The following is a 25,362-nucleotide window of genomic DNA, read 5'->3' as shown; positions in this document are numbered from 1 at the left end:
GGATACATATCTCTCGTACCTATGGGTCCCAAACCCTCGTTATAGGGAGGTATTTGACAACCCCCTCCTACACTTGCAGATCTGGCCTCATCCTTGGGAGGAGGTCTTCGAGAATTATCCCCTACACTAGAGGGTCTGGGTCCTTCCTTATAAGGAGGCGGACTTCTCATAAACATGTCATCTAATAATTCATCATCCGACTCCCCAATGGGCACCCAATGTTTGCACTTTTCTGTCTTCTTCTCCCGCGCCGGAGGACCACCCATTGGCATCATTGGAAACAGTCCTTCTACAATCATATTCTGTCTCCACTGTTTCATCTTTTTGTCTCGGGTCTCCTGTTTCAATTTCAGATAAAATTTTGTTAACCCTTTATCCATTCGGGGATTATCCCTTTCAAAAGCCTCGATTTCCCATTCCTCTAAAGCTTCCTACTGCATTAATCTAGGTCTGGGATGTAAATCATTCATTCGGGTTCTCAAATTGAATAGAATCCTGCCATTAAATGTACCTTCTAACGGAAAAGCCAAAATTCCGTCGTCCTTTGTGTATTCCGCCCAGTTTTCCAACCACACACAAGAGTGGTACCCTTTATCAAACATCATGAAAGATGCAGGAGTATTAGGTGGCGGAATGACAACACCTTCTCTGGTTTTAATCGGTTTGTCCTTTATGACATCATTCTTCACCTTATTTACAAGGGATACTTTTCTCTTATTTCCGTACATAATGTCGGTTTTATGACCTTTCCACTGATCGTTCTCAAACCCTAGGTATCGAGGATCAGGTCTAGTATGCGGTCTATACGAATGCCACATACAATTTCTGCGAGTGACTCTGTTTACAAATCACTTCCAATCCAAGTGCGTCTTTTATTTTCCGTGCGACCAATGGAATGCACGAATTCAAATAACCTCGGCCAATGGGTGCGCGGCCTTTTCGCAAGACAGTTCTCACGCTTCAGCACTCACCCTTCCTTTACAATTCCAGCTCCGCTACACACCCGCTGCGTCTACCAATCCCAGCGCGGCACAGAGTGACGTCAGAGCAACTCCGCAACTGACTCCCTCCTTCACAAGGTAACGGAAACTTTATTTCTCTCTAAAGTGCAAGCGCTTTGGTTATTTAACAACGTAAACACATTCGCCACTGTACTCAAGTGTCTAGACAGTAAAGATTTGTTTCACTGCAAGTAAACTACTTCCATTTACTTTTCACACACTACGGATAGATTTCTTCTGCCTACCCTTCACTCAAGCATTAGGGAACCTGCTACTTCTTTGACTCATCCACTTCTTTACGGGATATATACTAAGTCTAAAGTTTCACCAGCGAACCCCTTTGCTATCACCCAAGCTCCAATGAACCTGCTACTCCTTCCGATGCGACCCTTACTAGGTTATATCACAATAGAAGTTTTGCCAGCGAACTCGTTGCTATCATTTATTCAAACCATACATTTCGGAAAAACCCTAATTAGTGCTTCCAGTTCTGCCTAACCTGCACCAATTTTCCTTGAATCAGTGACCTCAAAGCAAGTGGATTCTCTTCACCACTCGCTATTCAATTCCCCGTGGATTCCCAAACAAACATAAAAATACTTAACTAACGAATGGATTAGTACATTTATCAATATAACAGTAAGAGAAACAATTTAAAACATTTCATAATTTTTAAAGCAAAGCATTTCATGTGAGTGATCAATTCACAAAAATGTTTACCCTTTTTAGCAGCAATAAATTCTTAGCAGCATCCACCCTATCTAGCTTAACTAGTCCTACCTAACTTTAACTAGTCCCTAACCATTACCTCTGCTACCAGAAAATTACTGATAGAGATCGCAGGTCACCGACTAACAATTTTACTATATATGTTTCGGACCCATAAACTTCAATTCACCATATACATTAATCAGGTGACCTTACAACTCTACTACCAGTAACCCTGATTCCTTCCTATTTATTTCTAGTGTACCCGACTTACCAATCCACCGTTACGGGTACCTATGACCACAATGGATCAGGGAGCTAGCTGTAAAAGAAAAGCAGGCAAAATACAAAACCAACTTTATATCCTTCTGCATTAAATGATCACAGACAACTGGGAAGTTTTAAAGGTTTTATCTAGAAATCAGATTCGGAAAACATTAGGTTTACAGCCAAAAGGCAATCGATAATCAAGATAACAAAGAGAACATAACCATACAAAAAGTAAATCAGGGCAACCATTTATGAGACTAATGGGAGATAAGAACAGGGAATATGCTAATCAGAATTCAGGAATGGAATTCGAGAATGGATAACTAAAAGGGGCAAAATGTATGCACGTACTAGAAATTCTATTACGGGGAAACACTACAACGGTTGAATAAAGTTTGACAAATCCTATGCAATCTATAGGTAGGGGAAAAATGGAACACGCTAAGTTCTAGCAACTTTACTTCGATCAGCATGAACAGTATGGAGAAAGGTGCATAAAGGAAGGGTAACATAGGGACATGCTAGAAAACAGCAATAACGTGTGAACCTTCATTCAGTAGCGTTGCAAAAGCATGGAAAATCAATTATGCGCAAAGGTATGTCTTTATTAAAGCAAAGACAGAAAAATAGAAGGTGCAGTATAGAGTTCTCAGCACTATTATATTTACCTAGAATGGTGTGAAGACCAACCCTGGCCACGGATCAGTCAAGGACAGGAAATACCCCAAGGAAGGACAGTCATCAATGGGACAGCAGGTGCAGAATGGACACCCCAGGACAGGACAGGAAAACCAGATTAGGATCAGGACAGGACCACCAAGGAACGACCAGCACCCGCAGTTTGGAAGCAACGCCTGCGCTCCACCCTCTCTGCAGCTATCAATCAGAACCCCGATTGGGTTAGCGAACTCCCCAGCATGGTGCTCCGCCAGCATTTAAGGTTTAGTAAAACCTTTGAGTCTATGGTCACATTCGGACAGAGTGCTCCGGAGCGGTCTGTATTCAGTCACCTATTGAGTGCGTTGGGTCAGTGACAGGTCAGCTATTCGGACAAGTCGGACAATTTCTCTAGCTAAACCTAGGCTAGTTATACTGTTTTCGGGTCAGTGTACCACCCCCCAAATGTTGCAAGTGTCAGAATCCCCAATTTCGATTGGTCCTCAAGTAGGATAGGTTAACACACCAATCACAATTTACGTCTACAAGCCCCTATTTACATATTCTGGAACTGCCTATTGATTTTGGGGTTCCCATGAGATAATTGACAGAATACAATAGAAAATAACATTTGTTGCAAGTTAGGAACAGTTTAGCTCCATCCCTCGGGTCAGAGGTTGTGTTCACAGGGCATCTTGACTGTGGCTGCCAGCTGGCTGAGTTCCACTGCTCAAGGCTGCCTTCTCTCTGGCTGCGCGACATGCGCAGAAGGGACTTTCAAGATGGTTCACGTCTCACTCAGACACCCCATTTTGCGGTACATGAAAAGTAAGCGAAAACAAATTAATAACATAGAAATAAATGAATTCACTATATACCATGAATAGCTACTTTGTATTCCTTAAATTGAAAAATATACTATGGCATTATAATTAGTGCAACAGACGAGAACACGAAAGCATCTGCGCATGCTTCACCACGTTAGGACATGGACAGCCATTTTAGAGGCAAGTACGCATGCGCACATTTTCCCACCAGAACTGCAACTACGTCACGTCACGTGAGTGTGACTAACGCATGTGCAGAAGCAAACCCTCAAGCGGCGGCCATTTTTAGGAACACGGGTTATTCGTATTAGTAAACACATAGGCAAGTGTCACTACGATACCCCAAGTGTAAAATAAAAGGGAAATTAGTAAGACATACAGGTTGAGTTACATTATTATAGGTTATTCGAGGTTCATGAATTCAAGCAAGTCACTTAATATGTGAAATCTTGCTTCATCAATTTAACATCAAAAATTGCATTTATCAATCATCCACGTGAAGCACTAATCATTACCGTTGTTACACTTTTGTATTAAACACATTAAAAAATCTTTCTGTATTCACTTTTGTTTAATAACTGTTCTAGTACACCCTGGAAATACCCCCTAACTCCCTTAGAAAAAAATACCAATTAATCACAACACTATATGGTCACATATTTAAATCCTTGAGCTTACCATGATATGTAGACAAGTCGTGTAACTTAAAAGTGCATTCCCGTTCGACCACCTCCATGTAAGACGATAACCATTTTATCGTTTTCCTAGCGTGCTGTAGCATGTATCTTCATTATTCTAACGGGCTGGTTCGAAACTCTCACGCCCTTGTATTTGTATATGTTCCCTCCCTCCACTATAACCAGCAGGTGATACTCTGATAGAACCTAAATCTCTTTAACGCTCTTAATTGGAACTCCTCACTCTACCAGAATGAAATTCTTTTTTAACTCATCCCCCCGGTGTATTATTCATAATAACGTGTACTTTCATGACAATTAGCTTTAAATAAAATCCAGAAAAATCCAATAATAAAAAATACTATTCCCAGTCCAGTGAGTGAAACAGTAGGGAAAGTGTTGGATAGCGGGAGGGTAAAAATTACTATTCCCACTCCACTGAGTGCAACAGTAGGGAAAGTGTTAAATAGCGGGTAGAAAAATTACTATTCCCACTCCAGTGAGTGCAATAGTAGGGATAGTGTTGGATAGCGGAAGGGTAAAAATTACTATTCCCACTCCAGTGAGTGCAACAGTAGGGAAAGTGTTGGATAGCGGGAGGGTAAAAATTACTATTCCCACTCCACTGAGTGCAACAGTAGGGAAAGGGTTGGATATCATTTCTTATATTCCCACTCCACCAAGTGTAACAGTAGGGAAAGTGTTGAATAGCGTAGGGGAATAATTTAGTATACCCTCTCCTGCAATACAATTAACATGAATTAACAAGTAAATATTTTTGCAAAATTAATTGACCTCCCACCATTTTCCCTCATAAATGTCACCTACAATATTGTAAAATATTAATACATTAACATCATTAATTACAAATTAATTAACTTATTACAATTAATAACCATAACATCTAAATTAATTCACAAAATGAACACTATAAAATACCGTTTAATAAATATAATATAAAAAAATTACATTAAAACTAAATTACTTCCTACCCTACTCCCCTATTAACCCCCACCCCTCTCATAACAAACGTACACAATTAACATATTTACAAATGAATAATTAATCATTAATACAAAATTATCACACTTAATTACAATTAATTATGAATTTCTATTAATCAATTAATAATTAATTAATATTAAATTAATTAACTTTATTAGCAATATAAATTATTAAATATTACATTATCAATTAATAAAATCATTAATTTATTTCAATTAAATTACTTACCACCCTATTCCCCTATAAACTCACAACCCACTACAGAATTAAATAGCGCAAAAAATAATTAAAATATAATTCATTATTTCTAAATATTTCTTGAAAATATATTATAATTAAATTACTTCCCACCCTATTCCCCTATAAAACCACAACCCGCTACGGACTTAAATTACACAAAACTTAAATTCATTAAAATTCATTATTTAAAAAAAATTTAAACATACATTACAAAAATGATACATACTTTTAAAACATATACTGACACGTAAAACTATTTAAAAAAAAAACGATATTTATAACAACTATATTATGACTGTCGATATTATTATAAAACGGTATTTCTTACCTGCATTTCGATATTCTGCACCACTATATTCTTGTAAATCGATATTATGTCCATTCTATATTTTGGACTCAATATTTTGCCAAGTCGATATTAAAAATTCGATATTCTGACTGATTACCTTGTAACACGTATTGTAAAGTAATTTGGGGCAGAAATGCTTACACAAGAGCACAGGAACAGATAGAAAGGGGCTGCTGACTGTTACTACTCAAGTTTTGTTGCATTTAGTGCTATTTTCTTTGTGAAAAATGCATCCTCAGGACCATTTTGGACACAAGGGTGTACTTTGCATTATGAAAATAGTGCTAAATGCAGGGTTACACTCCTCACTTATTTCTGCTTAATGTCGCCTAATTTTGCTGTCATTTTGCATAATTACTCTTCAGAAAATTCCATGAAATATGACCACCCCTAAATTTTAGTCAGCTGCTAAATTTACGCAGTACTCTATGTGGGTGGACATTGGGGGATCTCCACCCGTGTCTTTGGCCTAAGAAGAGTAACTCATAATTGTTTGTAAGAGGTGTGGTCTCTGTAACTAGGGCCATCTCTTTATACGAACTTTCTCTTTCTCCAGGTCCTCCTTCACCTCATCATTCTTCTTTGTCCCCTCCTCCTCCTCCTGGTCTTTCTGCTCCTCTCCATCATCCTCATCCTCCTCCTCATCTTTATCTTTCTCCGCCTCAATGTAATTTCATTATACGTGTCTTTTTCCTCTTCCTGTAATTCCTGGTCCTTCTCTACCTGGTTCTTCTTCTCTTTTTGGCTTTCCCCCTCGTCTTTCTCATGCTCTGTGTGCAGGTCTTGTTCTTTCTAGTGCCAACCCTCATCCTTCTCATCCTTCTGCAACTCCTGATCATTCTGGCTTTTCATTCTATTGATCCTCCTAAGCCTCATAAAGGTGCTGCTCCTCATTCACCTGTTATGCCGGTTCGTCCTTCATATCATTCTGATAGTCCTCCTGTTTCTCCTGCTTCTGTTCCTATTCCTCAGCTGCTTAGTTCTTCTCCTCCTATTATTGAACTGTCCCTACTAGTTAAGGTCCACCTACCCCTCCTGGTCCTGATCATCCTTAGCCTTGTCCTCTTGGTCTCCTAGGTACTGATTTTCCTTCCCTTTGTGGCCTTGGTCCTTGTGGTATTTGTCCTCCTTCAGGTCCTTGTCCAGAGTCCTCATGGCCCTAGTTTTCCTTGTCCTAGTTCCCTGGTTATGGCCCTCCATTTCTCGTTCCTCCTGACTATACTGCTCCAGCTCCTATTCTAAGCCCTCTTGGTCCTTGCCCTATTTTTGCCACTTCTAGTTCCTACAATTCACCTGGGAGGGAAAACTCTGGGAGTTTTCAAGCCTCCCTTTCGGCCTGTCCTCAGCCCCTTGGTGTTTCACCAAAGTGCTACGCCCAGTGGTGGCTTGGTTAAGGGAACGCGGTGTGAGACTTATAATCTACCTGGACGACATCCTTATCATGGCTCAGACCAAGTCGACCATTTCTCGTCACACAGATCCGACTCCTAGAATATCTGGGATTTGTCATAAATACAAAGAAATCTTGCATTGTTCCTTTCTTCGACCATTCAAGCGATCTTCCCCGGCCCTCTTCATTACAGGGCTCTTCAGAGACTCAAAGCGAAGACTTTGAAGGCATCACAATCCTATACTCAGATGACCAGCCTGGATGTAGAGTCGAGGGAAGAACTTTCTTGGTGGCTGCGGAAGCCTGGAATGGCAAAGCGATCTTCGACGAATCCCCAGACATGATAATAGAGTCGGACGCGAGTCTAGAAGTTTGGGGGGCAGCTTGCGCCAACCTGTCGACAGGAGGGCGGTGGACACGAGAGGAGAAGAGCCTGCACATCAACTGTCTGGAACTTTTAGCTGGTTCCTTTGCAATTCGAAGCTTTACACAGGAAACTATGAAATGTTCTATAATGCTGCGCATGGACAATGTCTCTGCGAAGATATACGTGAACAAACTAGGAGGGCCGCATTCGAAGGGTCTGACAGAAATAGCGACGTTTTTCTGGGACTATTGCCTGAACAAGGGACTGTCAGTCACGGCAGAACACATCCCTGGTTTGAACAATGGTGTGGCAGACCGGTTCTCCAGAAATTTCAGGGATTCCAGCAATTGGAAACTGAACATAAAGATTTTTTAGAGCATTCAAGATCAATGAGGACAGACCTCTTTGCAGACAGGTTGAACACCCAGTTAACAAATTATTTCAGCCGGAGGCCGGACCCTCAGGCATCTGGAGTGGAGGCCTTCCTCCAGAATTGGCAAAACTTAAAACCATATGCCTTCCCGCCATTTGTAATGCTCCCGCGCCTCCCCTTACATGCTCGCAGATACCTTCAGAGTATGATAGTGGTAGCCCCCCTCTGGAGGTCTCAAGCATGGTTCCCGCTCATCTTGGAGATGACAATAGACTTCCCAATACTGATTCCGTCTTTCAACCGTCTTCTCCTGGGCCCTCAGGGCGAATCTCACCCCCTCCTAGAGCAAGGCATCTTGGTTATGACGGCCTGGAAGATTTCAGGTGACAATGGCAAATCCCTGGCCTTTCGCACAATGCTTTCCGACTCATATCTGAATCCTGGGCTCCTGGCACAAGGAAGGCATATCGATTGGCATGGAACAAATGGGTTCGCTGGTGTCTTCAACGACATCATGATCCCGTTTCAGTTAATTTAGTTCAAGTGGTTAATTTCCTTTCAGAGCTTTTCGCTTCTGGCCTCAGTTATAGAACCGTTAATGTCTATAGGTCAGCAATAGCTGCGGGCCACTCCTTAGTCGATGGTGTTTCTGTTGGTCAAAGTCTCTTGACCAAAAAAATTATGAGAAGCATGCGTGTTCTCAACCCTCCAACTCCTAAATACTCAGCCTTGTGGGACGTGAGAAACATATTGTATCTTATCTCTTCATGGGGAGAGAACGATGTCCTCTCCCTCAAACGTATCTCTTATAAAATTACTGTTTTGCTTTGTTTAGTCTCCTTCAGGCGAACTTCAGATGTTAAAGCATTAGACGTTTCGAGCAGGGCCTTTCAGCCTGAGGGAGTTTGTTTTTATCTTAAGAAAAGGACTAAAAATATGTCTTCTTCTATCTTCTATCCTTTCTTTCCTGAGAATGAAAGATTGTGTGTTGTTAAATGTATTAAGGAATATGAAAGAAGGACTGTCAACTTGAGAGGTTCTGAGACACAACTCCTAATCTCCCATAGATCTTCTTGTAAACCAGTTTCCTCTCCTACTCTCACAAGATGGGTGAAAGAAGTGATGAGTGAATGTGGTGTTGACACTTCGATATTTGGCGCACACTCCTTTAGAGGTGCTTCAGCTTCTAAAGCTTTTATGCTTGGTGGAGGGCTCCAATATATTTTAAGAGCCGCAGATTGGTCTAATGAATCTATGTTTAATAAATGTTATTTTAGACCTATTAATAATGTGATTGATAATGTTCTCAATTCACTTTGAACTTGCATAATAATGGCCTCCGTGTCATGCCATAAAATTTAGATTTTTCACAGCCTGCTGGGCAGAAAATCTGGATTTTATTAAAGACACGGAGGCTAATATTATCCCTCCACTATTTACCCCCCCGCCAGGGGGTTATATTTTTAACTTCTATATTGCTTCTTCTTTCAGAATAAGGAATTTCATCTCCTGATTTAGATAAAGATGTTACGTTTGGCGTCTCTCTTCAAGTTGGAATTTTACTTGATCTTATTCTTTATTTCGCAGCATTGGACAAAGAAGGATGATGGCTGTGTGTTCATGAGCTATATACCTTTTCTAGAATGTTCACAAGTTCTATGTTCTCTTCATTGTTACTGCTGAGCTGTGGCAATAAAGGAGAATTTGCATAATATTAGCCTCCGTGTCTTTAATAAAATCCAGATTTTCTGCCCAGCAGGCTGTGAAAAATCAAAAATTTCCTTCCCTTTGTGGCCTTGGTCCTTGTGGTATTTGTCCTCCTCCAGGTCCTTGTCCAGAGTCCTCATGGCCCTAGTTTTCCTTGTCCTAGTTCCCTGGTTATGGCCCTCCATTTCTCGTTCCTCCTGACTATACAGCTCCAGCTCCTATTCTAAGTCCTCTTGGTCCTTGCCCTATTTTTGCCACTTCTAGGCTGATCATATTCTTGCCCCTCTTGTCTTCCTGATTCTCCTATTTCTAATCTGCATGAAACCAGACTTCCTGGGTGAGTGTCTTCATGGTCCTGGTTGCCCTGCTCTGCAGTTTAATGGTCCTGTTTCTCTTGGCCCATGTCAAACTTGCCCTCGTACATACAGTGCATTTTCCTTGATTGCACCCGGTGCTCCTTTTAAAAGGTGGTCTCAGCGCAATCAAGCAAAATGCGCCGAAATTGGGATGAATGTGCTGCCCCCAGTACAGCCACATACTTGTGCTGCCATGGCGGTAGCATATTTACATGAAAAACAGAGTGGCTGCTTTGAAGCCGCTCCGTGTGTCACATTGCAGACGGCAATCCGCCTGCACTTTGAAGGGGGATTACAGATCCCCTTGATGGCGGGCGCAGTACGTGACTGCACACGGATGTCTGGGGGGTCTATGTGATCCAGTTGTCCCCCTTAAGAGGACAGCCATCAGGAAGCCTCATGGCAGCTTCTTTGTCTCTGCGCCCGCGTCTGCAATACAGCATGGGTGCAGGGGTAAAGGTATTCCCTCATGTGCATAGGGGCACACCCCAAGCAAATGAGGGAAAGTCCTCTGATGATACTTCAGGCACTTTATATGTGCCAGAGCTATCAGTATTACAGAAGGGGGCCCACAAGTGTCTGAGGCCATTTCTGTAACCCCAAAGTGCCCGGAGGGGTGGGGGGGAGGGTGTCGCATAACAGACCCAAACGCCTGTTGTGCCTCCCGGGGTTACTTCCATAAGACGATCCTAGGTCATCCTTATACTTGTCCCTTGGCCCTAGTCATCCTAGTATTGCTTCTGGTGGTTTGAGTCGAATGGTCTTTGTCTTTTTGTCTTCCTCGTTCTGCTCACCTTGGCCCTGGTACTCTTGGCCCTGCTCATATTGATCCTCATGGTCCTGGTCCTCCATGTCATCTTTGTCCTCTTGGTCCTAGTAATCATCAACTCCTGCTGATTATACTGGGTCTCCTGCTTGTGACCCTGTGCCCTTCTCCCAGGTTAGCCTGGAATCACCTCCAAGACTTTGCTTTTTAGTGCTTTAAATTTCTTTTTACTTGGGTGTGGAGCCACTGAGGCCAGAATGTGATACTTTCTTTACTTTCGACACCTTTTTCTTATGCGTAGCTGTGCACTGGAAGATCCCTCCCACTAATTAACAGTGTGATTAAGGCATCTGCTGCAAAGAGAGGGTTATCGTGCACGTTTCAGTGTATAGCTGTGGAAAGTTAACTGTAGGGGCTTGATGGATAGATGTTTATGCATTCTCTGGTCGCAGGTAAGAAACATTATAAAGTAGTACAGATGGTGATTGTTTCTGGGCACACTGTGCTTTTGTGTTAGTGACTGATTTGTATTGGGTAAAATATAGTGTGGTAGCTGTGTAGCTGTATGGATTTTTTTCGTTCTATTGACTTTTTATATAAGCTATGTAATTATTGGTTAATATAACATTCTATGAATTGTGCACAGAAGCCATATTATTTATTATTGGATCATTTAGTGTTCTGTACTGCAATGTACTTTGTTGAGGATTAAATGTCCAGGTCAGTTGGAGGAATCTCTGGGCCTTTTTATACCTGTAATATTGATGCTTCTATTAGTTCAATAAACTACTCTTTTAATTGCAAAAGCTATTTCATTACCTGCATATGAGAAGGTAGAATACAGATATTATAGTTCACTGATTTATCCACTCCATCTAAGAATTGTGGGTACCTTGCAAGCTATAAGTTTAGAATCTGGCAGGTTTTATTTCACAATCTATTATTAACTTTAAGTTGTTAAAATGATTTTCTTGAGGTAGTTATAAACACTTATTGTAAAGTGCTTAATTAATGGTTATGCGTGTTATTTACCAGACAGATATACCTTACCTGCCATACAAAGGCCTACACTTCTTACACACAAGGGGCAAGATTCACTAAGGTAAATTTACACTTTTGTGTAGGTTTACAATTGTTTGCTATTCACAAAGGTATTTTACCAGTAGCATCTTTACCATTGCCGAGTCTACAGATTTAAAAAGATAGAACTGTCGTAAAGATGCTACTTTTTAAATACCTTTGTGAATAGTAAACAATCGTAAAGTTACTCAGAAGTGTAAGTTTACCTTTGTGAATCAAGAGGACATTTGCTGGTTCTCTCTTACCGCCTGCAGGCTGAGCAGCATGGGTCTCCGTGACCACACACACTGCCCGAGACAGGGTAAGATTCACTCGACTTGTCCCAGCTCCTGGATCCAGCTCAATCACTGATGGACCCAGAAAAGGGAAAGGGACCTCTAAGAATAGTGTAAACATAGGTAGCTAATGCATGCCCACACTATGCGCATTAGTACAAATACACATTAGAGTAAGAGCGAATACATTTCAGCATGCGTCTATAATTTTTGTTTTGCACTCACACAGAATGTAGAAATGGGCACAAATACAAAAGAAAGTACATACGCTCCAAAAAAGGCTTGCGAACACGTGCTTGCTTTCCAAGTAGGAAATTACTGCTAAGATATTACCAAGCCATTTGCATCCCCTTTCCTGATTGGCAAACATAAAGGGGCAGATTTATGAAGGCCCTGCGCCGCCGGTGCGTCACTTTGTCCCATGTTAAAAGTGACGCACCTGCGGCGCAAGGCCTTCATAAATCTGCCCCTAAGTTTCACTAAAATAAAGGCGCAACGTCCAGCATGCAGCCACCAACATCTAATTACAAAGCGGGTCTATGTGGCACCAAGGTAGTAGGTCAAGTGGTTGTATTGATTGGCATACATCAAACATTTCTGCATGCATATTATTTATTTGAAAATAAATCCCCCAAAATATGCATTTACAGTAGTTGAAAGATGATTATATACAAGGGGAATCCAAATTATAATAATTATATATTAAATGGCAGAATTTCAAGGAATCGTTGTGTTGCTAAATCAGTATTGACTAATTGCTGTTTTACTAAAATGTTATTGTTTTTGTGTTGCACAGGAGATATTTCGGTGAAAAGATTGGCCTATATTTTGCTTGGTTGGGATGGTATACTGGAATGTTGATCCCTGCAGCCCTGGTTGGACTCTTTGTTTTCCTTTATGGTTTATTCACCATGGACTACAGCCAAGTAAGGTAAGAATAATTTTCTCTTTACAGCTCATCTATTCATTAAGTATGTCTAATACGAATACTGCACACAATACCGTAGAAAGTGAAAAAGGTAGACTGGTATCAGGCAGCTGGAGTGGGAAAGTTAAGTATTTTGTTAAAGTTTGGGAAGTATAATGAGGTAAACTGAAGGGGAGGATAATGTTCTTGGGTTCTGTGTTGCTAATGACTCTGCTAATGAGGTGCATTTATGAAGCCAAGATGGTCTGCCATTATTTACCCAGTCAAGTCAAACTATGCCATCAAGGCACTCAAAGGAAGTTTCAGTGTTATGAATCCAGATTTTAAATATGTAATTATCTCAGCAAACTTTGGCTCTTCACCAAGAACCTAATTTTCACCTCTTTGCTAAATGATTGTTACCAATGTGCCTTGAGTGTATATTTCATGGATCTACTCTTGTTAAAGCTATTACGGTAATTGTGACCTAATCCCCTTGATTTCTGCTGCCTCTAATGATATCTGCTGTGCCCATTTCTATCCCACTGGGGTGTGGTATGGGCTCTGAGACATTGATAGGTTGTGGCAGGCAGGGTGGCTAGTGTCTTTCAGGGAAAGGGTTTTCAATGTCCATTGACTTTTGAATTCTCTCTGCGAGTCCCACAGCACTACTTCTTGACTGAGTTGTTTGAGTGGAACCTGTGACTTACAAGGAATCAGGTGCCATACATTTGGTAGCAGGTAATCACCTAACAATAACTAGCACCATGTAGCTGGAACACCAGTCTAGTCGTTCCTGCCAGTCTTGAAGTCCTACAGCAAGTTTGTATCGTTTGGGATGAGTGGTGCAAAGCGTGTTCCATATTTGAGTGCCAGGGAAAAAGGCATCTGCCAGGTTGTGGTTGGAGCACCTTGAACAGTATTTGGGGATCAGACGGATGCGTTGCCATGCTCTTACCTCACACTCCCATTCTGCTAGAAGTTTTGGGAGATGATTGGGCTTCACTCTTTTGCCCCAGCATTGGCTGTCTGCAGGCCAACTTAGAGAAAGGTAAGGTTGCCATGTCACTAATCACAGCATTGTGCCTCTGCAGAAGTCTCAACTTAATAATGCAGCAGCTGATAACCCATGTACTGTGAGCATCCCCAGAGTTCTCACAGGTTCCTGAAACTCAAGCCTGGTCAGTGTATCAAACACAAGCAACTCATTGGAAAATACCAGTTTATCTCAGGTTGTATAGCAGGGGACACCTAGCAAAAGATAAGACCGATTCACATACATAACAGCACCCATCATAAGTTACCATTATAGGAAATTGGGTTATTAGTTGTGCAGAATATGATTCCTGGACAAGTAATAGGTCTACGGTTGTCTACTGACTGGGAATCAATTTCCCCATTGTAGCACTTGACTCTCTCTAGGTAGGGAAGAAGAGCAGTCCAGGGCCTATTTGGGGGAGATTATGTGGTTAGTAATATCCATCAGTATCAGCACTCAATAAATGATTGTCAAGTCAGTGATTGTTCTTGGAAAAATGGAATGAACATTTATTACATACACACTATGCAGTAATTTACCATTATGTACATAAGGTAGATGAAAATACATTTGATGATGTGCAGAAATTACATTTGATCCATAGTGGGGTCATAGCCCCCAGAATCACAATACCCCAAACCTAAACCAGAGGAAACATCAAAATATAAGGGAATATCATTTTAAGTAAAGCATGACTATTGGCTTTGTCAAGTGGTCACCACGGCAATACATAAGGCAACCTATTAGCTTTGCCAAAGAGTCCTCGCATCAACATATAAATCCAACCTATTGTTGTTGCCAAGGCATCATCACATTATGGTAAGTATGTGTCTACAATCAATGCACCAAATAATCACATTTAGATGCAATCAATGAAAACACATGCAGTGCAAAGTTCACAAAATATCACTGTCAGTAATATACGTCAAATAAAGCAACCCAGTATCATGTGTCAAAGTCTTTCTTATACATACTCAGGCCACATAAAATGCAACCATAGAACCAGCCAGAAGGGCCCCCTGCATTCCTAAATTGAAGAGTAAACATCCAGCTCCGAAAATGCTTTAATCCTGTTCACAAGGCCCCATGAGATTTAAGAAGAGTTTTCCTTAAAACCCTTCTGGAGATGATGCTACACTACCTACATCCCCCACACTCACACTTAAAATGGCATTGTTATTACTCCTTGAGGCATCACAGAGCAGGAAGAACGTACAATCTGAAGCCCGCACAGGGCATTAGGTGGCTCACCTTCCCAAGTGCTAATAATAATAGATGAATAGGATCTCCTGCTGTACTGCGGCTTGTCTGCTGGCTACCTTTGTTATTTTACTGTGTTTTTTAGATGAACCTGCTTCAGATATCCGGCCTTCGGCTCCATGAAGTTCGCTACAGTTTCATTAGCGACCACACTGAGGGGATTTTCTTCCAGGTGGATTTTCTTTTGTTCCTTTCTGCAGTGGGACTTCGAAATGTTTTCTACTTTTTGACTTCCAGAACTTCACTGGGAGCAATTGATTTGGTGTATCTGGCACTGGCTTCGTTGCGTTCGGCCCGAAATTGCACCTTGGACCCTGTCTAGTGCCGCAATTTACTTACATTCAATGCTTTATTTTTCTTGCCACTGCTTCCACCTAAGTCTTTAAACATTCTTATGTGTGATTCCCAGTATAGAATGTTTGACATGTTGGTGACATTATGCTTATTACATTTTTCTCTCCTAGTAAAGATTGGAGCGGCTTTTTTATTGTGTTTCGATTTTATGTTGTTTATTTCTCACAGTTTGCATAATTCTATATCCTTTCTATTGGCCTGTCTGCTCTGTGTCATAGCCTTAAGGGGTTACACTTGATTTTACATTGTTGAAACCTTTGACTGGACCGAATGAATTAGTGACTTGTGGTAGTCCCTCCCAACTACTAATTCACTTTCCTACACAAAGTATTTGCCTCATTTGCATGGGGCCATACCCCCATGCAAACAAATGCCATGGAACACCAATGGACGCAATATGAACTATGAGACTATGAGACTACGAACTGGCGAATGATCTCAAGAGTACGGACTACCGCCCCCCCCCCTTTATTTTTTTTCTTTCCTTATTTCCTCCTTTCTTTCTCCTCTTCAGCCTATTTTCTTTTCTCTTTCTTCTTCCACTCATGTATAAGCCTCTTCCCTGTATGTAAAATTATATTTTTCTATATACAATAAAGAATTTCGAAATTAAAAAAATAAGCAAATACCCTTTCAGGCTGGTGTTAACTTTACATGTGCACTGACACTAACTGTATTACAGAGGGAGCCACGCTTGGGTCTGCAGCCCGTCTGTAATACTAAAGAGCTTTGGGGGTGCCCAGGAGTACTTTACATAACAATGGCCAAGGTGACTAAATAAATCTCCAGAGCCTGAGCTCAGATGGTTGATGCTATCCTTCTGAGTCCAACGAAATAGCCAGGGGTGATTTGGATCAATTTTACAATTCAACCAGTATGGAGTTATGCTGTATTGACCATTCATTTTGCCCTATGAAGTACTAAAATCATTAACAGCATTCCCAACCAGCATGGATCATATATGGATATGGAGTGTCCTAGGAGACAGAGTCAGTGAGATGATGACTGATTGCATTGGACAGATCTTGGCCTATGATAATGGTACAAGTATAGGTTGAATGAATGACTAACAGGATTTCTAAAGTGTGCAGCTACTCAAAAGCGTGTCCTAGCACTGAAACAGAAAGTAAGAAAACAGAGACTGAAGGTGATGGAGGGTGAAAAGCCATGTCTTGGGTTGTTTTCTCACAGGCCTCTCATTAGCAATATGACATAGTCCAAGAGGAGGTCTGTACGCTTGAGGGCCCAGAGGAGAACAGGACCTGCCTCCTGTTTTTGTCAGCCTTACTCACTGAAATGTAGCCGAATGGCCCTAGGACGAATGAAGAATTCTAATGGAAGTGTAGAAGGGAACCCTAGAATACAGTTAACCAGGGCCTGAGTGGTTCAGGGCTCTGTGCATGAGGGCAAGAGTCCTAAGCAAACAAATCCCTTTATCAACAGGGAGCCAGTGCAGGTTGTTCAGATTTAACAAGACCGGAGTTCATCAAGGTAAGTTAAGAACCAGGTGGGCCACTGTGTTCTGAACCGCAGCAGTTTCCTCAATTGATATTGTGGAAGGCCTGCATACAAGGCATTGGTGTAATCCAGCCTGGATACAATCAAGGCCAGGTTCTCAGTTTTCCACACATGCAAGGAGAGGAACTGTAAAAAATGTTGACAGTTTACATGTGCCAACTACTGCGTTGACTTGGCTATGTAGTGACAGCTGTTTGTTGAACTTGACTCCCAGATGTTTTACTACATCAGTTTGCTGGTTGGGTAGAAGAGCCCCATCAGGCCAATGGGTTGCAGGTTGAGGTAGAAATGTATGCCATAACCAAGAACCTCTGTCTTGTTGGTGCTAGATTTAAGCTTGTTAATACTCATCCAGTGGAACACTGCTGATAGGCGGGCTTAATAGTGTAATGGGTAATAGGCTCACCCTTATTGAAAGAGAAAAGCAGATCAGTGTCATTGGCATACAAAATTATCTTATCCCCAAACGACTCGACCAAAGCTGCTAAAGGCATCAAATAGATGTAAACAAGGTTAGACTAAGGGCCAAACCTTGGAGGACTCCAACCTAGACATTACTGTTACAGGTCAAAAAAGATGGCAACCAAACCTCCTGATATCTCTCTTCAAGGAAGGGTTTCAGCCACTTTAGCGCTGTGCCCCATATGCCTATATCAAATAGACGGGCAAGTAGCCTGGAGTGCTGGACCGTATGCAATGCGGCAGAAAGTTCAAGCAGTACCAGGACGAACTTTCTGTTGCATCTAAAGTGTATTTTATCGCATCGTTTAGAGAAGGACTATTATGAATGATTGGCAAATTAAAGTCTAGGGCTGATGCTTGGCTTGAATTGTATCTGATTTGGTGTGGGAGCTAGGTGAAACTTGCTCCTAACAGGTTGTCTGTGATGTCAGAGTTAAGAGAATTTTGGAGAGAAAATCAATAATTCCATAATTCTGAAGATCTGGAAGTTTGAAGGTGGCTGTATCATATCATAGTTGTGTCGATGGTTAAATAGATGCTATGTTTATTTTGCTTGTAGTTTTCCAACCCAACATAACTAAATGCTTTTAGGAGTTGCGGCTCAGAGTGTTTGGGGCAGTTTACAACAGTGATCAGGTGTAGAACAGATGAATGCAAAATAAAAGGTTGTGTTACATTAAGCCTGAGATTCATGGATCTACGCAGTAATGCAACAGCACTACAAATAAGAATCTACTACTTGAAATTATAATTCATTTTTTTTCAGGATAGGGAAGGTTACTGAAATAAAAATACAATCAGGATGACCTCTGTGTTTAGGCAAGAGCAGCACCAGCAAGTTTGTTGGTAAGAATTGAGCCACGCATTTTCTTGGAGGACAACAAATTTAGGCTTGATTGGAGTTTCATTGCCGACAAGTGTACAAGAGATTGGCTGATTCTTATTATCAGTACTGCACAAAGGCTTAGTGAGGAACTGCTAAAAGAGATCCTTGATCTGGAAGACAGTATAAGGCGGGACACGACTTTGGTGGATACCAAGGAGCAACTCCAAAGGATTCAGGATGACTTGACCGATTATAAAAACTATATGGTCAACCAAAAAATCAAAGGCCTTACTTGGAATTTGGAACGGTACACCCATGAGTGGACTTTTCCATTTGTGAAAGACGAGTATTATCAATCAGGTCTTGTACAACAAAATTTTGGAACACGCCAGAGAGGGAAAGGGGCCAGACAATATAATAGACGTACCCCTACTAACTGGACATTCGATAATACTTTAAGTGAGGAAGACGAGGAGGTTCCACACGCCAACAGGGTCAGATTTAACCAACAGGAACGTAGTAACGAAGATCTAGGGGCACTGCTAAGGTCTTTTTTAGGTCAGGGCCAAAGGGCAAACAACAGGGGGGTGGACAGCCAGGAAGGGGCAGAGGGAGAGGCAACCACCCACCTCAATGTCAACCATTCTCCCCCAGAGTGACCCACAGCCGGGGTCGGATGCAGACCTGAAAGAGAGTATAGTAGTGAATCTTTCTGATCATACACTTACGATCAATGAAGAGCGTGTCCTCAATAAGGGTTTGGGGTTTGTCCCCACTCCCAACCACGATGCCTTTAAGTGTAGGATAGAATTTCATGAGACTGTCCGAAAGATTAAACTAAAAAATTTCTTTGCGAACAAAGAACAAGACAGTAAGAGGTTTTTTAGTACCGACCTCAAAAGACCTTCTATATTCTGTCCACCCACTGCCTCAGTAGGTCCTGAGGTCCTTGTTTTTGAGTCCAAAGTTCTACAAGATATAGAGAAATTGGAGGGCACTCAGGATTTTTCAAAATGTAAGAGCATGACAAAGGATGACTGGGAGGCGATAAAAGGACTACAGGACAACCACTTGCTGACCATCAAGTCGGCTGACAAGGGTGGGGCAGTTGTTGTCCTAAACGCAAAAGATTATGACACAGAGGTGTTACGCCTACTGGGGGTGCACACCAACATTAAACCTTTGAGCCGGGACTCAGCGGAAGAACTTTTAAAGACTGTACGAGAGATGGTGAGTGTGGCGAAAGAAAGGAAGTGGATTTCAGTTAAGGAGGCGGAGTTTCTGGTGAATAACACTCCCAGAACTCCGGCCTTCTATATACTGCCTAAAATCCATAAATCCACCCGCCCCCCCACCTGGCCGCCCGTTAGTCTCGGGCATCCAGTCGGTTTTAGAGCCCCTCTCGCAATATGCTGATTTCTTTCTGCGAGAGTCAGTAGTAAACCAGAAGTCATTTATAAAAGACACAACCGAGGTCCTCAACGTTTTGGACAATATGACCTTTGATCCAGAGTCCTTGTCATGATTGACATCGAATCGTTGTATACTTGTATCCTCCAGGACGCCACGCTGGTGGCAGCAGCCCACGCCCTGGGGGCACAAGAATGGTTCTATGACACTCCATAACTTTTGTGATGCAGTGTGTCAAATTGGCTTTGACTCGAAACTATTTTTGCTATAAAGATCAGCTTTATCTTCAGACCTCAGGGACTTCAATGGGGGCTACCATGGCCCCGATTCTGGCCTGTATCAATGTCGGCCAATTTGAGGAGCACGTCGTCTACCCTTCCACCAACCCCTTCCAGAGGAACCTCCGCCTCTGGAGGAGGTATATTGACGACATGCTCTGCATTTGGTCAGGCACGGAGGAAACACTTGTGAACTTCCTCCAGTGGCTCAACACACAGGACCCTAGTCTGAGATTCACTTGGTCCTATAGTCGTGACACTGCTGTGTATTTGGATTTAGTCATCAAATCTAATGAGGACGTGCTTAGTAGCAGTGTTCACCAAAAAACAACAGATAGGAACTCTTTGTTCCTATACAATTCTTACCACCCTAGAGCACTCGGGGATAATCTTCCAGTGGGACAGTTCCTTCGATATAGAAGGAACTGTTCCACGACAGAATCCTTTTTGGAAGAGTCACAGGACCTTGTAATGAAACTTAAACATCGCAATTATCCATCCAGAGCAGTGAGACACGTTAGAAAGAGAGCACTGAACACCCCACGCAGACTTCTACTTGCAAAAATGTGAAGGAAAAGGAAGATTGTGTTCCGGTGGTCATGACATATGACCCCTCTCGTGACTAAGATCAGACAATCCATTCGTAGACATTGGTCTCTCTTATCTGATAAGGACTTTTGTGTGCCCCCTCCAATATTTGCCTTTAAGAGAGCAAAAGCCGTTGAAAATAACAAAAGTAACACCACTGTTCCCAATGGGCACTATCCGTGCGGGTCCCGCTCCGTGTGTCCTCTAACTAAAAAATGTAGCAGTGTAATTTTGTCATCTGGAAAAGAATGGGTCTCGAACCAGTTTAGCAACTACAATACCAATAACGTGATTTATCGTTTGTTGTGTGAATGCGGTTTACAATATATTGGTTTAACATCACCTAAAATCAAGATCAGAGTACAAGAACATCTGAGTACTATAAGGGCAGGCGAGCTTACTACAAGATTGGTCCTACACTGTTCAAAAGACAAACATAACTTCACATGGACGGTCGTTGAAAAAGTTAAAGGGAATCCAACTAATATTGAAAGCGTGCTTCTGTCAAAAGAAGCCCGTTGGATTTTTAGGGAAAAGAGTGACCAGCAGGGTCTGAACGAAATCCTGGAGTGGAACAGGGTGAAGTAACACCATGAGGTTCTTGAGTGGACCTCCCTTTTGCTCCTTGGTATTCATCTGGGATCTGTCGATGTATTATACTGCATGGGGAATAGCAAATGAATATATAAAAAAAAAACTGATTTGCAGTCTTCAATAACTATTCTGTATGCATTGACCCGTATGTAGTTAAGGATAATATTTCCTTGATAAATGCTGTAATAAACTTGCTGCCTAATTAAAAGATACACATACATAAAATCTATTGATAATGAGGGATGCGGCGGCTACAGCGAAACGGTCACATTTAATCAATTGTTGTTGTGTATACGGTTTGCGTGTTGTATAAAATCCCTTGACACTAAACCTTGATTTTTAAACCTTTTTCTTGATAAAATTTAATCTTCTGTACTAATTGGTACTTTGGCAGTCCGTCATCATTCATTGACATTACAGGCAAAGATCGATATGCATAGATGTATATGATGTAATAAGACCGTTGCGTAATTAAAGACGCAATACACAAACCTCCGGAGAATTCAGCCCCTATTTATAAACTCTGTGGTTGACACAAAAAAGAGCGTTTTCTCGATTGTAATTCTGCTAGTATGGTCTTGTCACATATAATATACAAGCTATAAGGACTTACAATTAAAAATTAAAATAAAAAATAAGCCCCGTATTGAGTCTTGAAAATTCAAATATGGCGCTCGTGGTTACTGAGGTAGACCAAGCGCATTAGCCTGTGAGTCTATAGGCGCTCTAAAACTTTGACCATTGAGTTGGTGCGGATGACGTGCACGACGCGAGTCATGTGACCGGCTTCGTGAACGTCACACGCAATTACTGATGCATTTAATGATGGCGGAGCAGCGAGGTAGTGACAGAAGGAGACACGGAGGTCTTAGCCGCCTAGTACGGTGAGGAGTGGGGTAGCCAGTGCGCGTCACTAGATTATGCCTTGAGGGGATCACGCTGTAACCTGCGAAACATCCTTTCACGTGTAGAGAGTAGACCAAAAACAAATTGGAGCACGGGGATGCCTTTGTAAGTTGGGGGCTTTCTCCGTGAACCGCGCATACTAGCAGAAAAGGTAGACACTTTAAGATCTGATAAGTGGTAAATGTGAAGGATGGCATATCTCGCATGGTTGTACTCAAATCGGGTGGCATAATACGCATAGCTGTATGTAAGTTTGGTGGCAAAAATAAAAAAAATGGCAGTACCCAATGGAGTTTCATACGATAACACGAGAGAACTGGCAATAGATAGATATGAAAAATGGCACAACACGTAGAGCTTGAATGAAAATTGCTTACCACTAGCACAACAGCGTTCATGGCACTAGGTGGTTTGGTAATATCGATCAGGGCTTCAAACTAGGAATCATGACATACGCTGTACCCTTTTTTCTTCTTAGATTGATGCAACAATCATAAGGGCCAAAAGACACACTTACCTGTGGGAGTGAATGGTTAGCCCTCTTCAGCTGGTACGAAAGATGATTGCTGATAGAGGGTAACTATTTTAGTGTTCTTCATACAAAGTACATACAGGGTTGGGAGTCCCTGGGGGTGACTTTTAACTGTTATTTTTTTCGTTTTTTTCGATTTGACAGTCACAGAGAACGAGTTGTCCAACTATGTTGCGGTGACAGGGTGTCAGCCCTGATGAATCTGCCATAAAGCAAGTAAGGCAGAGAAACATGTTGGCACTGGGTAATGGTATGCAAAATTAGCTACCAGCCTTTTTAATTCAACGAATTACGCCTTGAAAATTCAGAATGTGTGTATGGCGTATTTGTTGATTTTATTCACTTTATGTCACACAGGAGAGAATGCTGGTTACTCCTCGCACTGTTTTCAGTTGTTTTGTTTTGTGTTGGACACATTTATTTTTGAACAAATGACTGCCGATGATGATAAAAGGGGCTTTATCTGGTGAGTACCTACCAGTAACCCTGTTGGTGGTGCGCCCGTGAGGGGTCATTTTGTTCTTCACACATTTTTTGTATGCACGATTGCTTGTGGATGTACTGTAAAAGGCGTAGGAGCAGACATTACTTATATGTTCACTCTGACTGTCATCTGGAAAACATTTTTACAGGGAACCTCTCTAATTTTTTATAAAATTGGACGTTATTTGTGAGCACACCTCTAAAAATTTGAAAGTTGGGTGGTGCTTCAGTAGATATTGACATTTAGTCATTCTGCTGTAAGAAAAATACAGAAAAAAAGTACTAAAACGTCCCAGGGACGGGGTCTTTTTGTATTGAATGATATTTGAGTGGAGGTTTTTCCCTTTTTTCCCTCTAGGCTCCTCTTTGGAATAGAGTTTAGGCAGATAGCGCCAGGTGAAAACATGTGGCCTTTAAGAAGCAGGTTGGTCCCACCAGCGCTCTGGAGCTTTGCTGATTTCTTGCTGAAAACAATCAAAGTTCCAAAGAAGAATCAGGCTTAATCATTTTTCTTGGGTGGTGTGTGGTTCTTTGCATGACATGAAGCTGAAATCCTATCCGATGCCGTGTTGGATATTTGTTAAGGTGTGCACCACTGAAGCTCTGGTGCTCTTGAGGAAAAATGTTCACAAGTTTCCAAACATTCATCCTGTGCCCACACAACCACAGGAGCGCACTTCTAAGGCCCCACAGAGGAGACCTTTAGAGACTCTCAACATGTCAGAGAGAGGCAAACACAAGGTTCAAGTGCAGGTCCAGTTGCTACTTGTCAGCTGAGCACTTCAGCCAATTTACCCGTGGAGTTTACTGCTTTGTTCTGAGTACAAGTAGGAGCAGGTTCAGCTCTCCAGGTCCCCCCCCTCACAGATCTCATACAGTATGTGCATTCCTTCTTGTGTTGTTCCACAGGTCCAGAGTGTTCTGAAGATGGTGCCTTGTGGTGCCACATTTATGCCTGTCACTAGCTAGTGCGTAGGGTGACACATGCACTTGCCTAACCAGGGGAGGAAAAGTTCCCAAGTGGAAACTTTTGCAGCATTTCGTGTTTGTCCTACTGCAAACAATAGCTCTGTTCACCCTATTCATCCATCTGAATACAAGATGGTGAAACCCTTCTGGGATTGTGCAGACCCTGTGTGGTCAGTTAAAAACAGATCCTGAGGGTAGCTTTCCACCTACTGGACTTGGTGCTAGCCCAGGTTTGAAGACCAAAGCTGGGCCTGAACAGGAATCACCTGTCATTGTGACAGGACAGACCCCTTTGAAGGTGTTTAAGTTCCCTCGTGCAAACAAAGACAGAACCCCTTAAAGTTATATGTTGCCAGGTGGTGTTGCTCAACCTTGCCTAGTGCACACACAGCTAAAACATGCTTTTTGGATGGTTTTTAATCACAGTTTAGTCTGCATTATAAAGACTATATCAAGACCATATTGCCATGAATAGATTGCATCATTTGATTTCAATGTCTTCAATTGCTTGTTATTCCAGCTGAACCTTTTCCATTAAAACTTACTTTATTCTGCAAGTACTTAATAAAGTAGTTCATCACCAAAGTAATACACAGGAATGAGAGCAAACCATGGTTCTCTGATGGTGGAGAAGTGTGGCTCAATGGTTAGAGCGGCAGACCCTGATGCAGAGGTTTAGCCCGGGACCAGGGTTCAATTCCCCGCCTCGGCGGGTCTTGGGCTCAAAATTCCACGGACCTGATAATTCTCGCCTCGGTGCCTATTCCAATCATGGAGTCCCACTCTGCAACTCTGGGCAATAGCTTGCTTAATCTCCACAACGGTCCCCACAACGCTAAGGATGCCTGGCCTCCACCTTTGGGGAGCCCAGGAGTGGACACCTCACAGGGAAAGCCAGGATGGGTTCCACAGCGATATTCGTACAAGCGCCTTGAGATCCTTGCGGGTGAGTAGTGCGCTATACAAGTATCAATTTACATTTACATTTACATACAGTGGTATGGCTTAAGTCTGGGTTTGTTAATTTAATCTTCAATCATTTTCAATGTTGCAATGTTATTAGGGGTAAACAAAATTTCCGCCTGCAGAGTTTTGGCAACTTTGCATTACACTTTAACGGTAATCGTCCCTTTGCGGATTTTTTTTCTAGGGGGGCTCCAGAATAGGTGAGCTAGCGAGCGAGATATC

General features: G+C 42.0%; 1 protein-coding gene across 1 annotated transcript in view; it reads left to right on the top strand.

The window, feature by feature from the left end:
* The window catches only part of ANO3 (anoctamin 3), a 1,634,736-nt gene that overhangs the window by 772,954 nt on the left and 836,420 nt on the right, over window positions 1–25,362 (top strand). The window contains exon 10 of the mRNA XM_078684212.1: window positions 12,845–12,979. Within this exon, the coding sequence (XP_078540338.1) occupies window positions 12,845–12,979 (135 nt within the window). The remainder of the gene's footprint in view (window positions 1–12,844; window positions 12,980–25,362) is intronic.

Source organism: Lissotriton helveticus, chromosome 3_2, assembly GCF_964261635.1.
Source record: "Lissotriton helveticus chromosome 3_2, aLisHel1.1, whole genome shotgun sequence".
NCBI classification, from domain to species: Eukaryota; Metazoa; Chordata; class Amphibia; order Caudata; family Salamandridae; genus Lissotriton; species Lissotriton helveticus.
The sequence above is the reverse complement of the archived record's forward strand: the minus strand, read 5'-3'. Positions and strand labels throughout refer to the sequence as shown.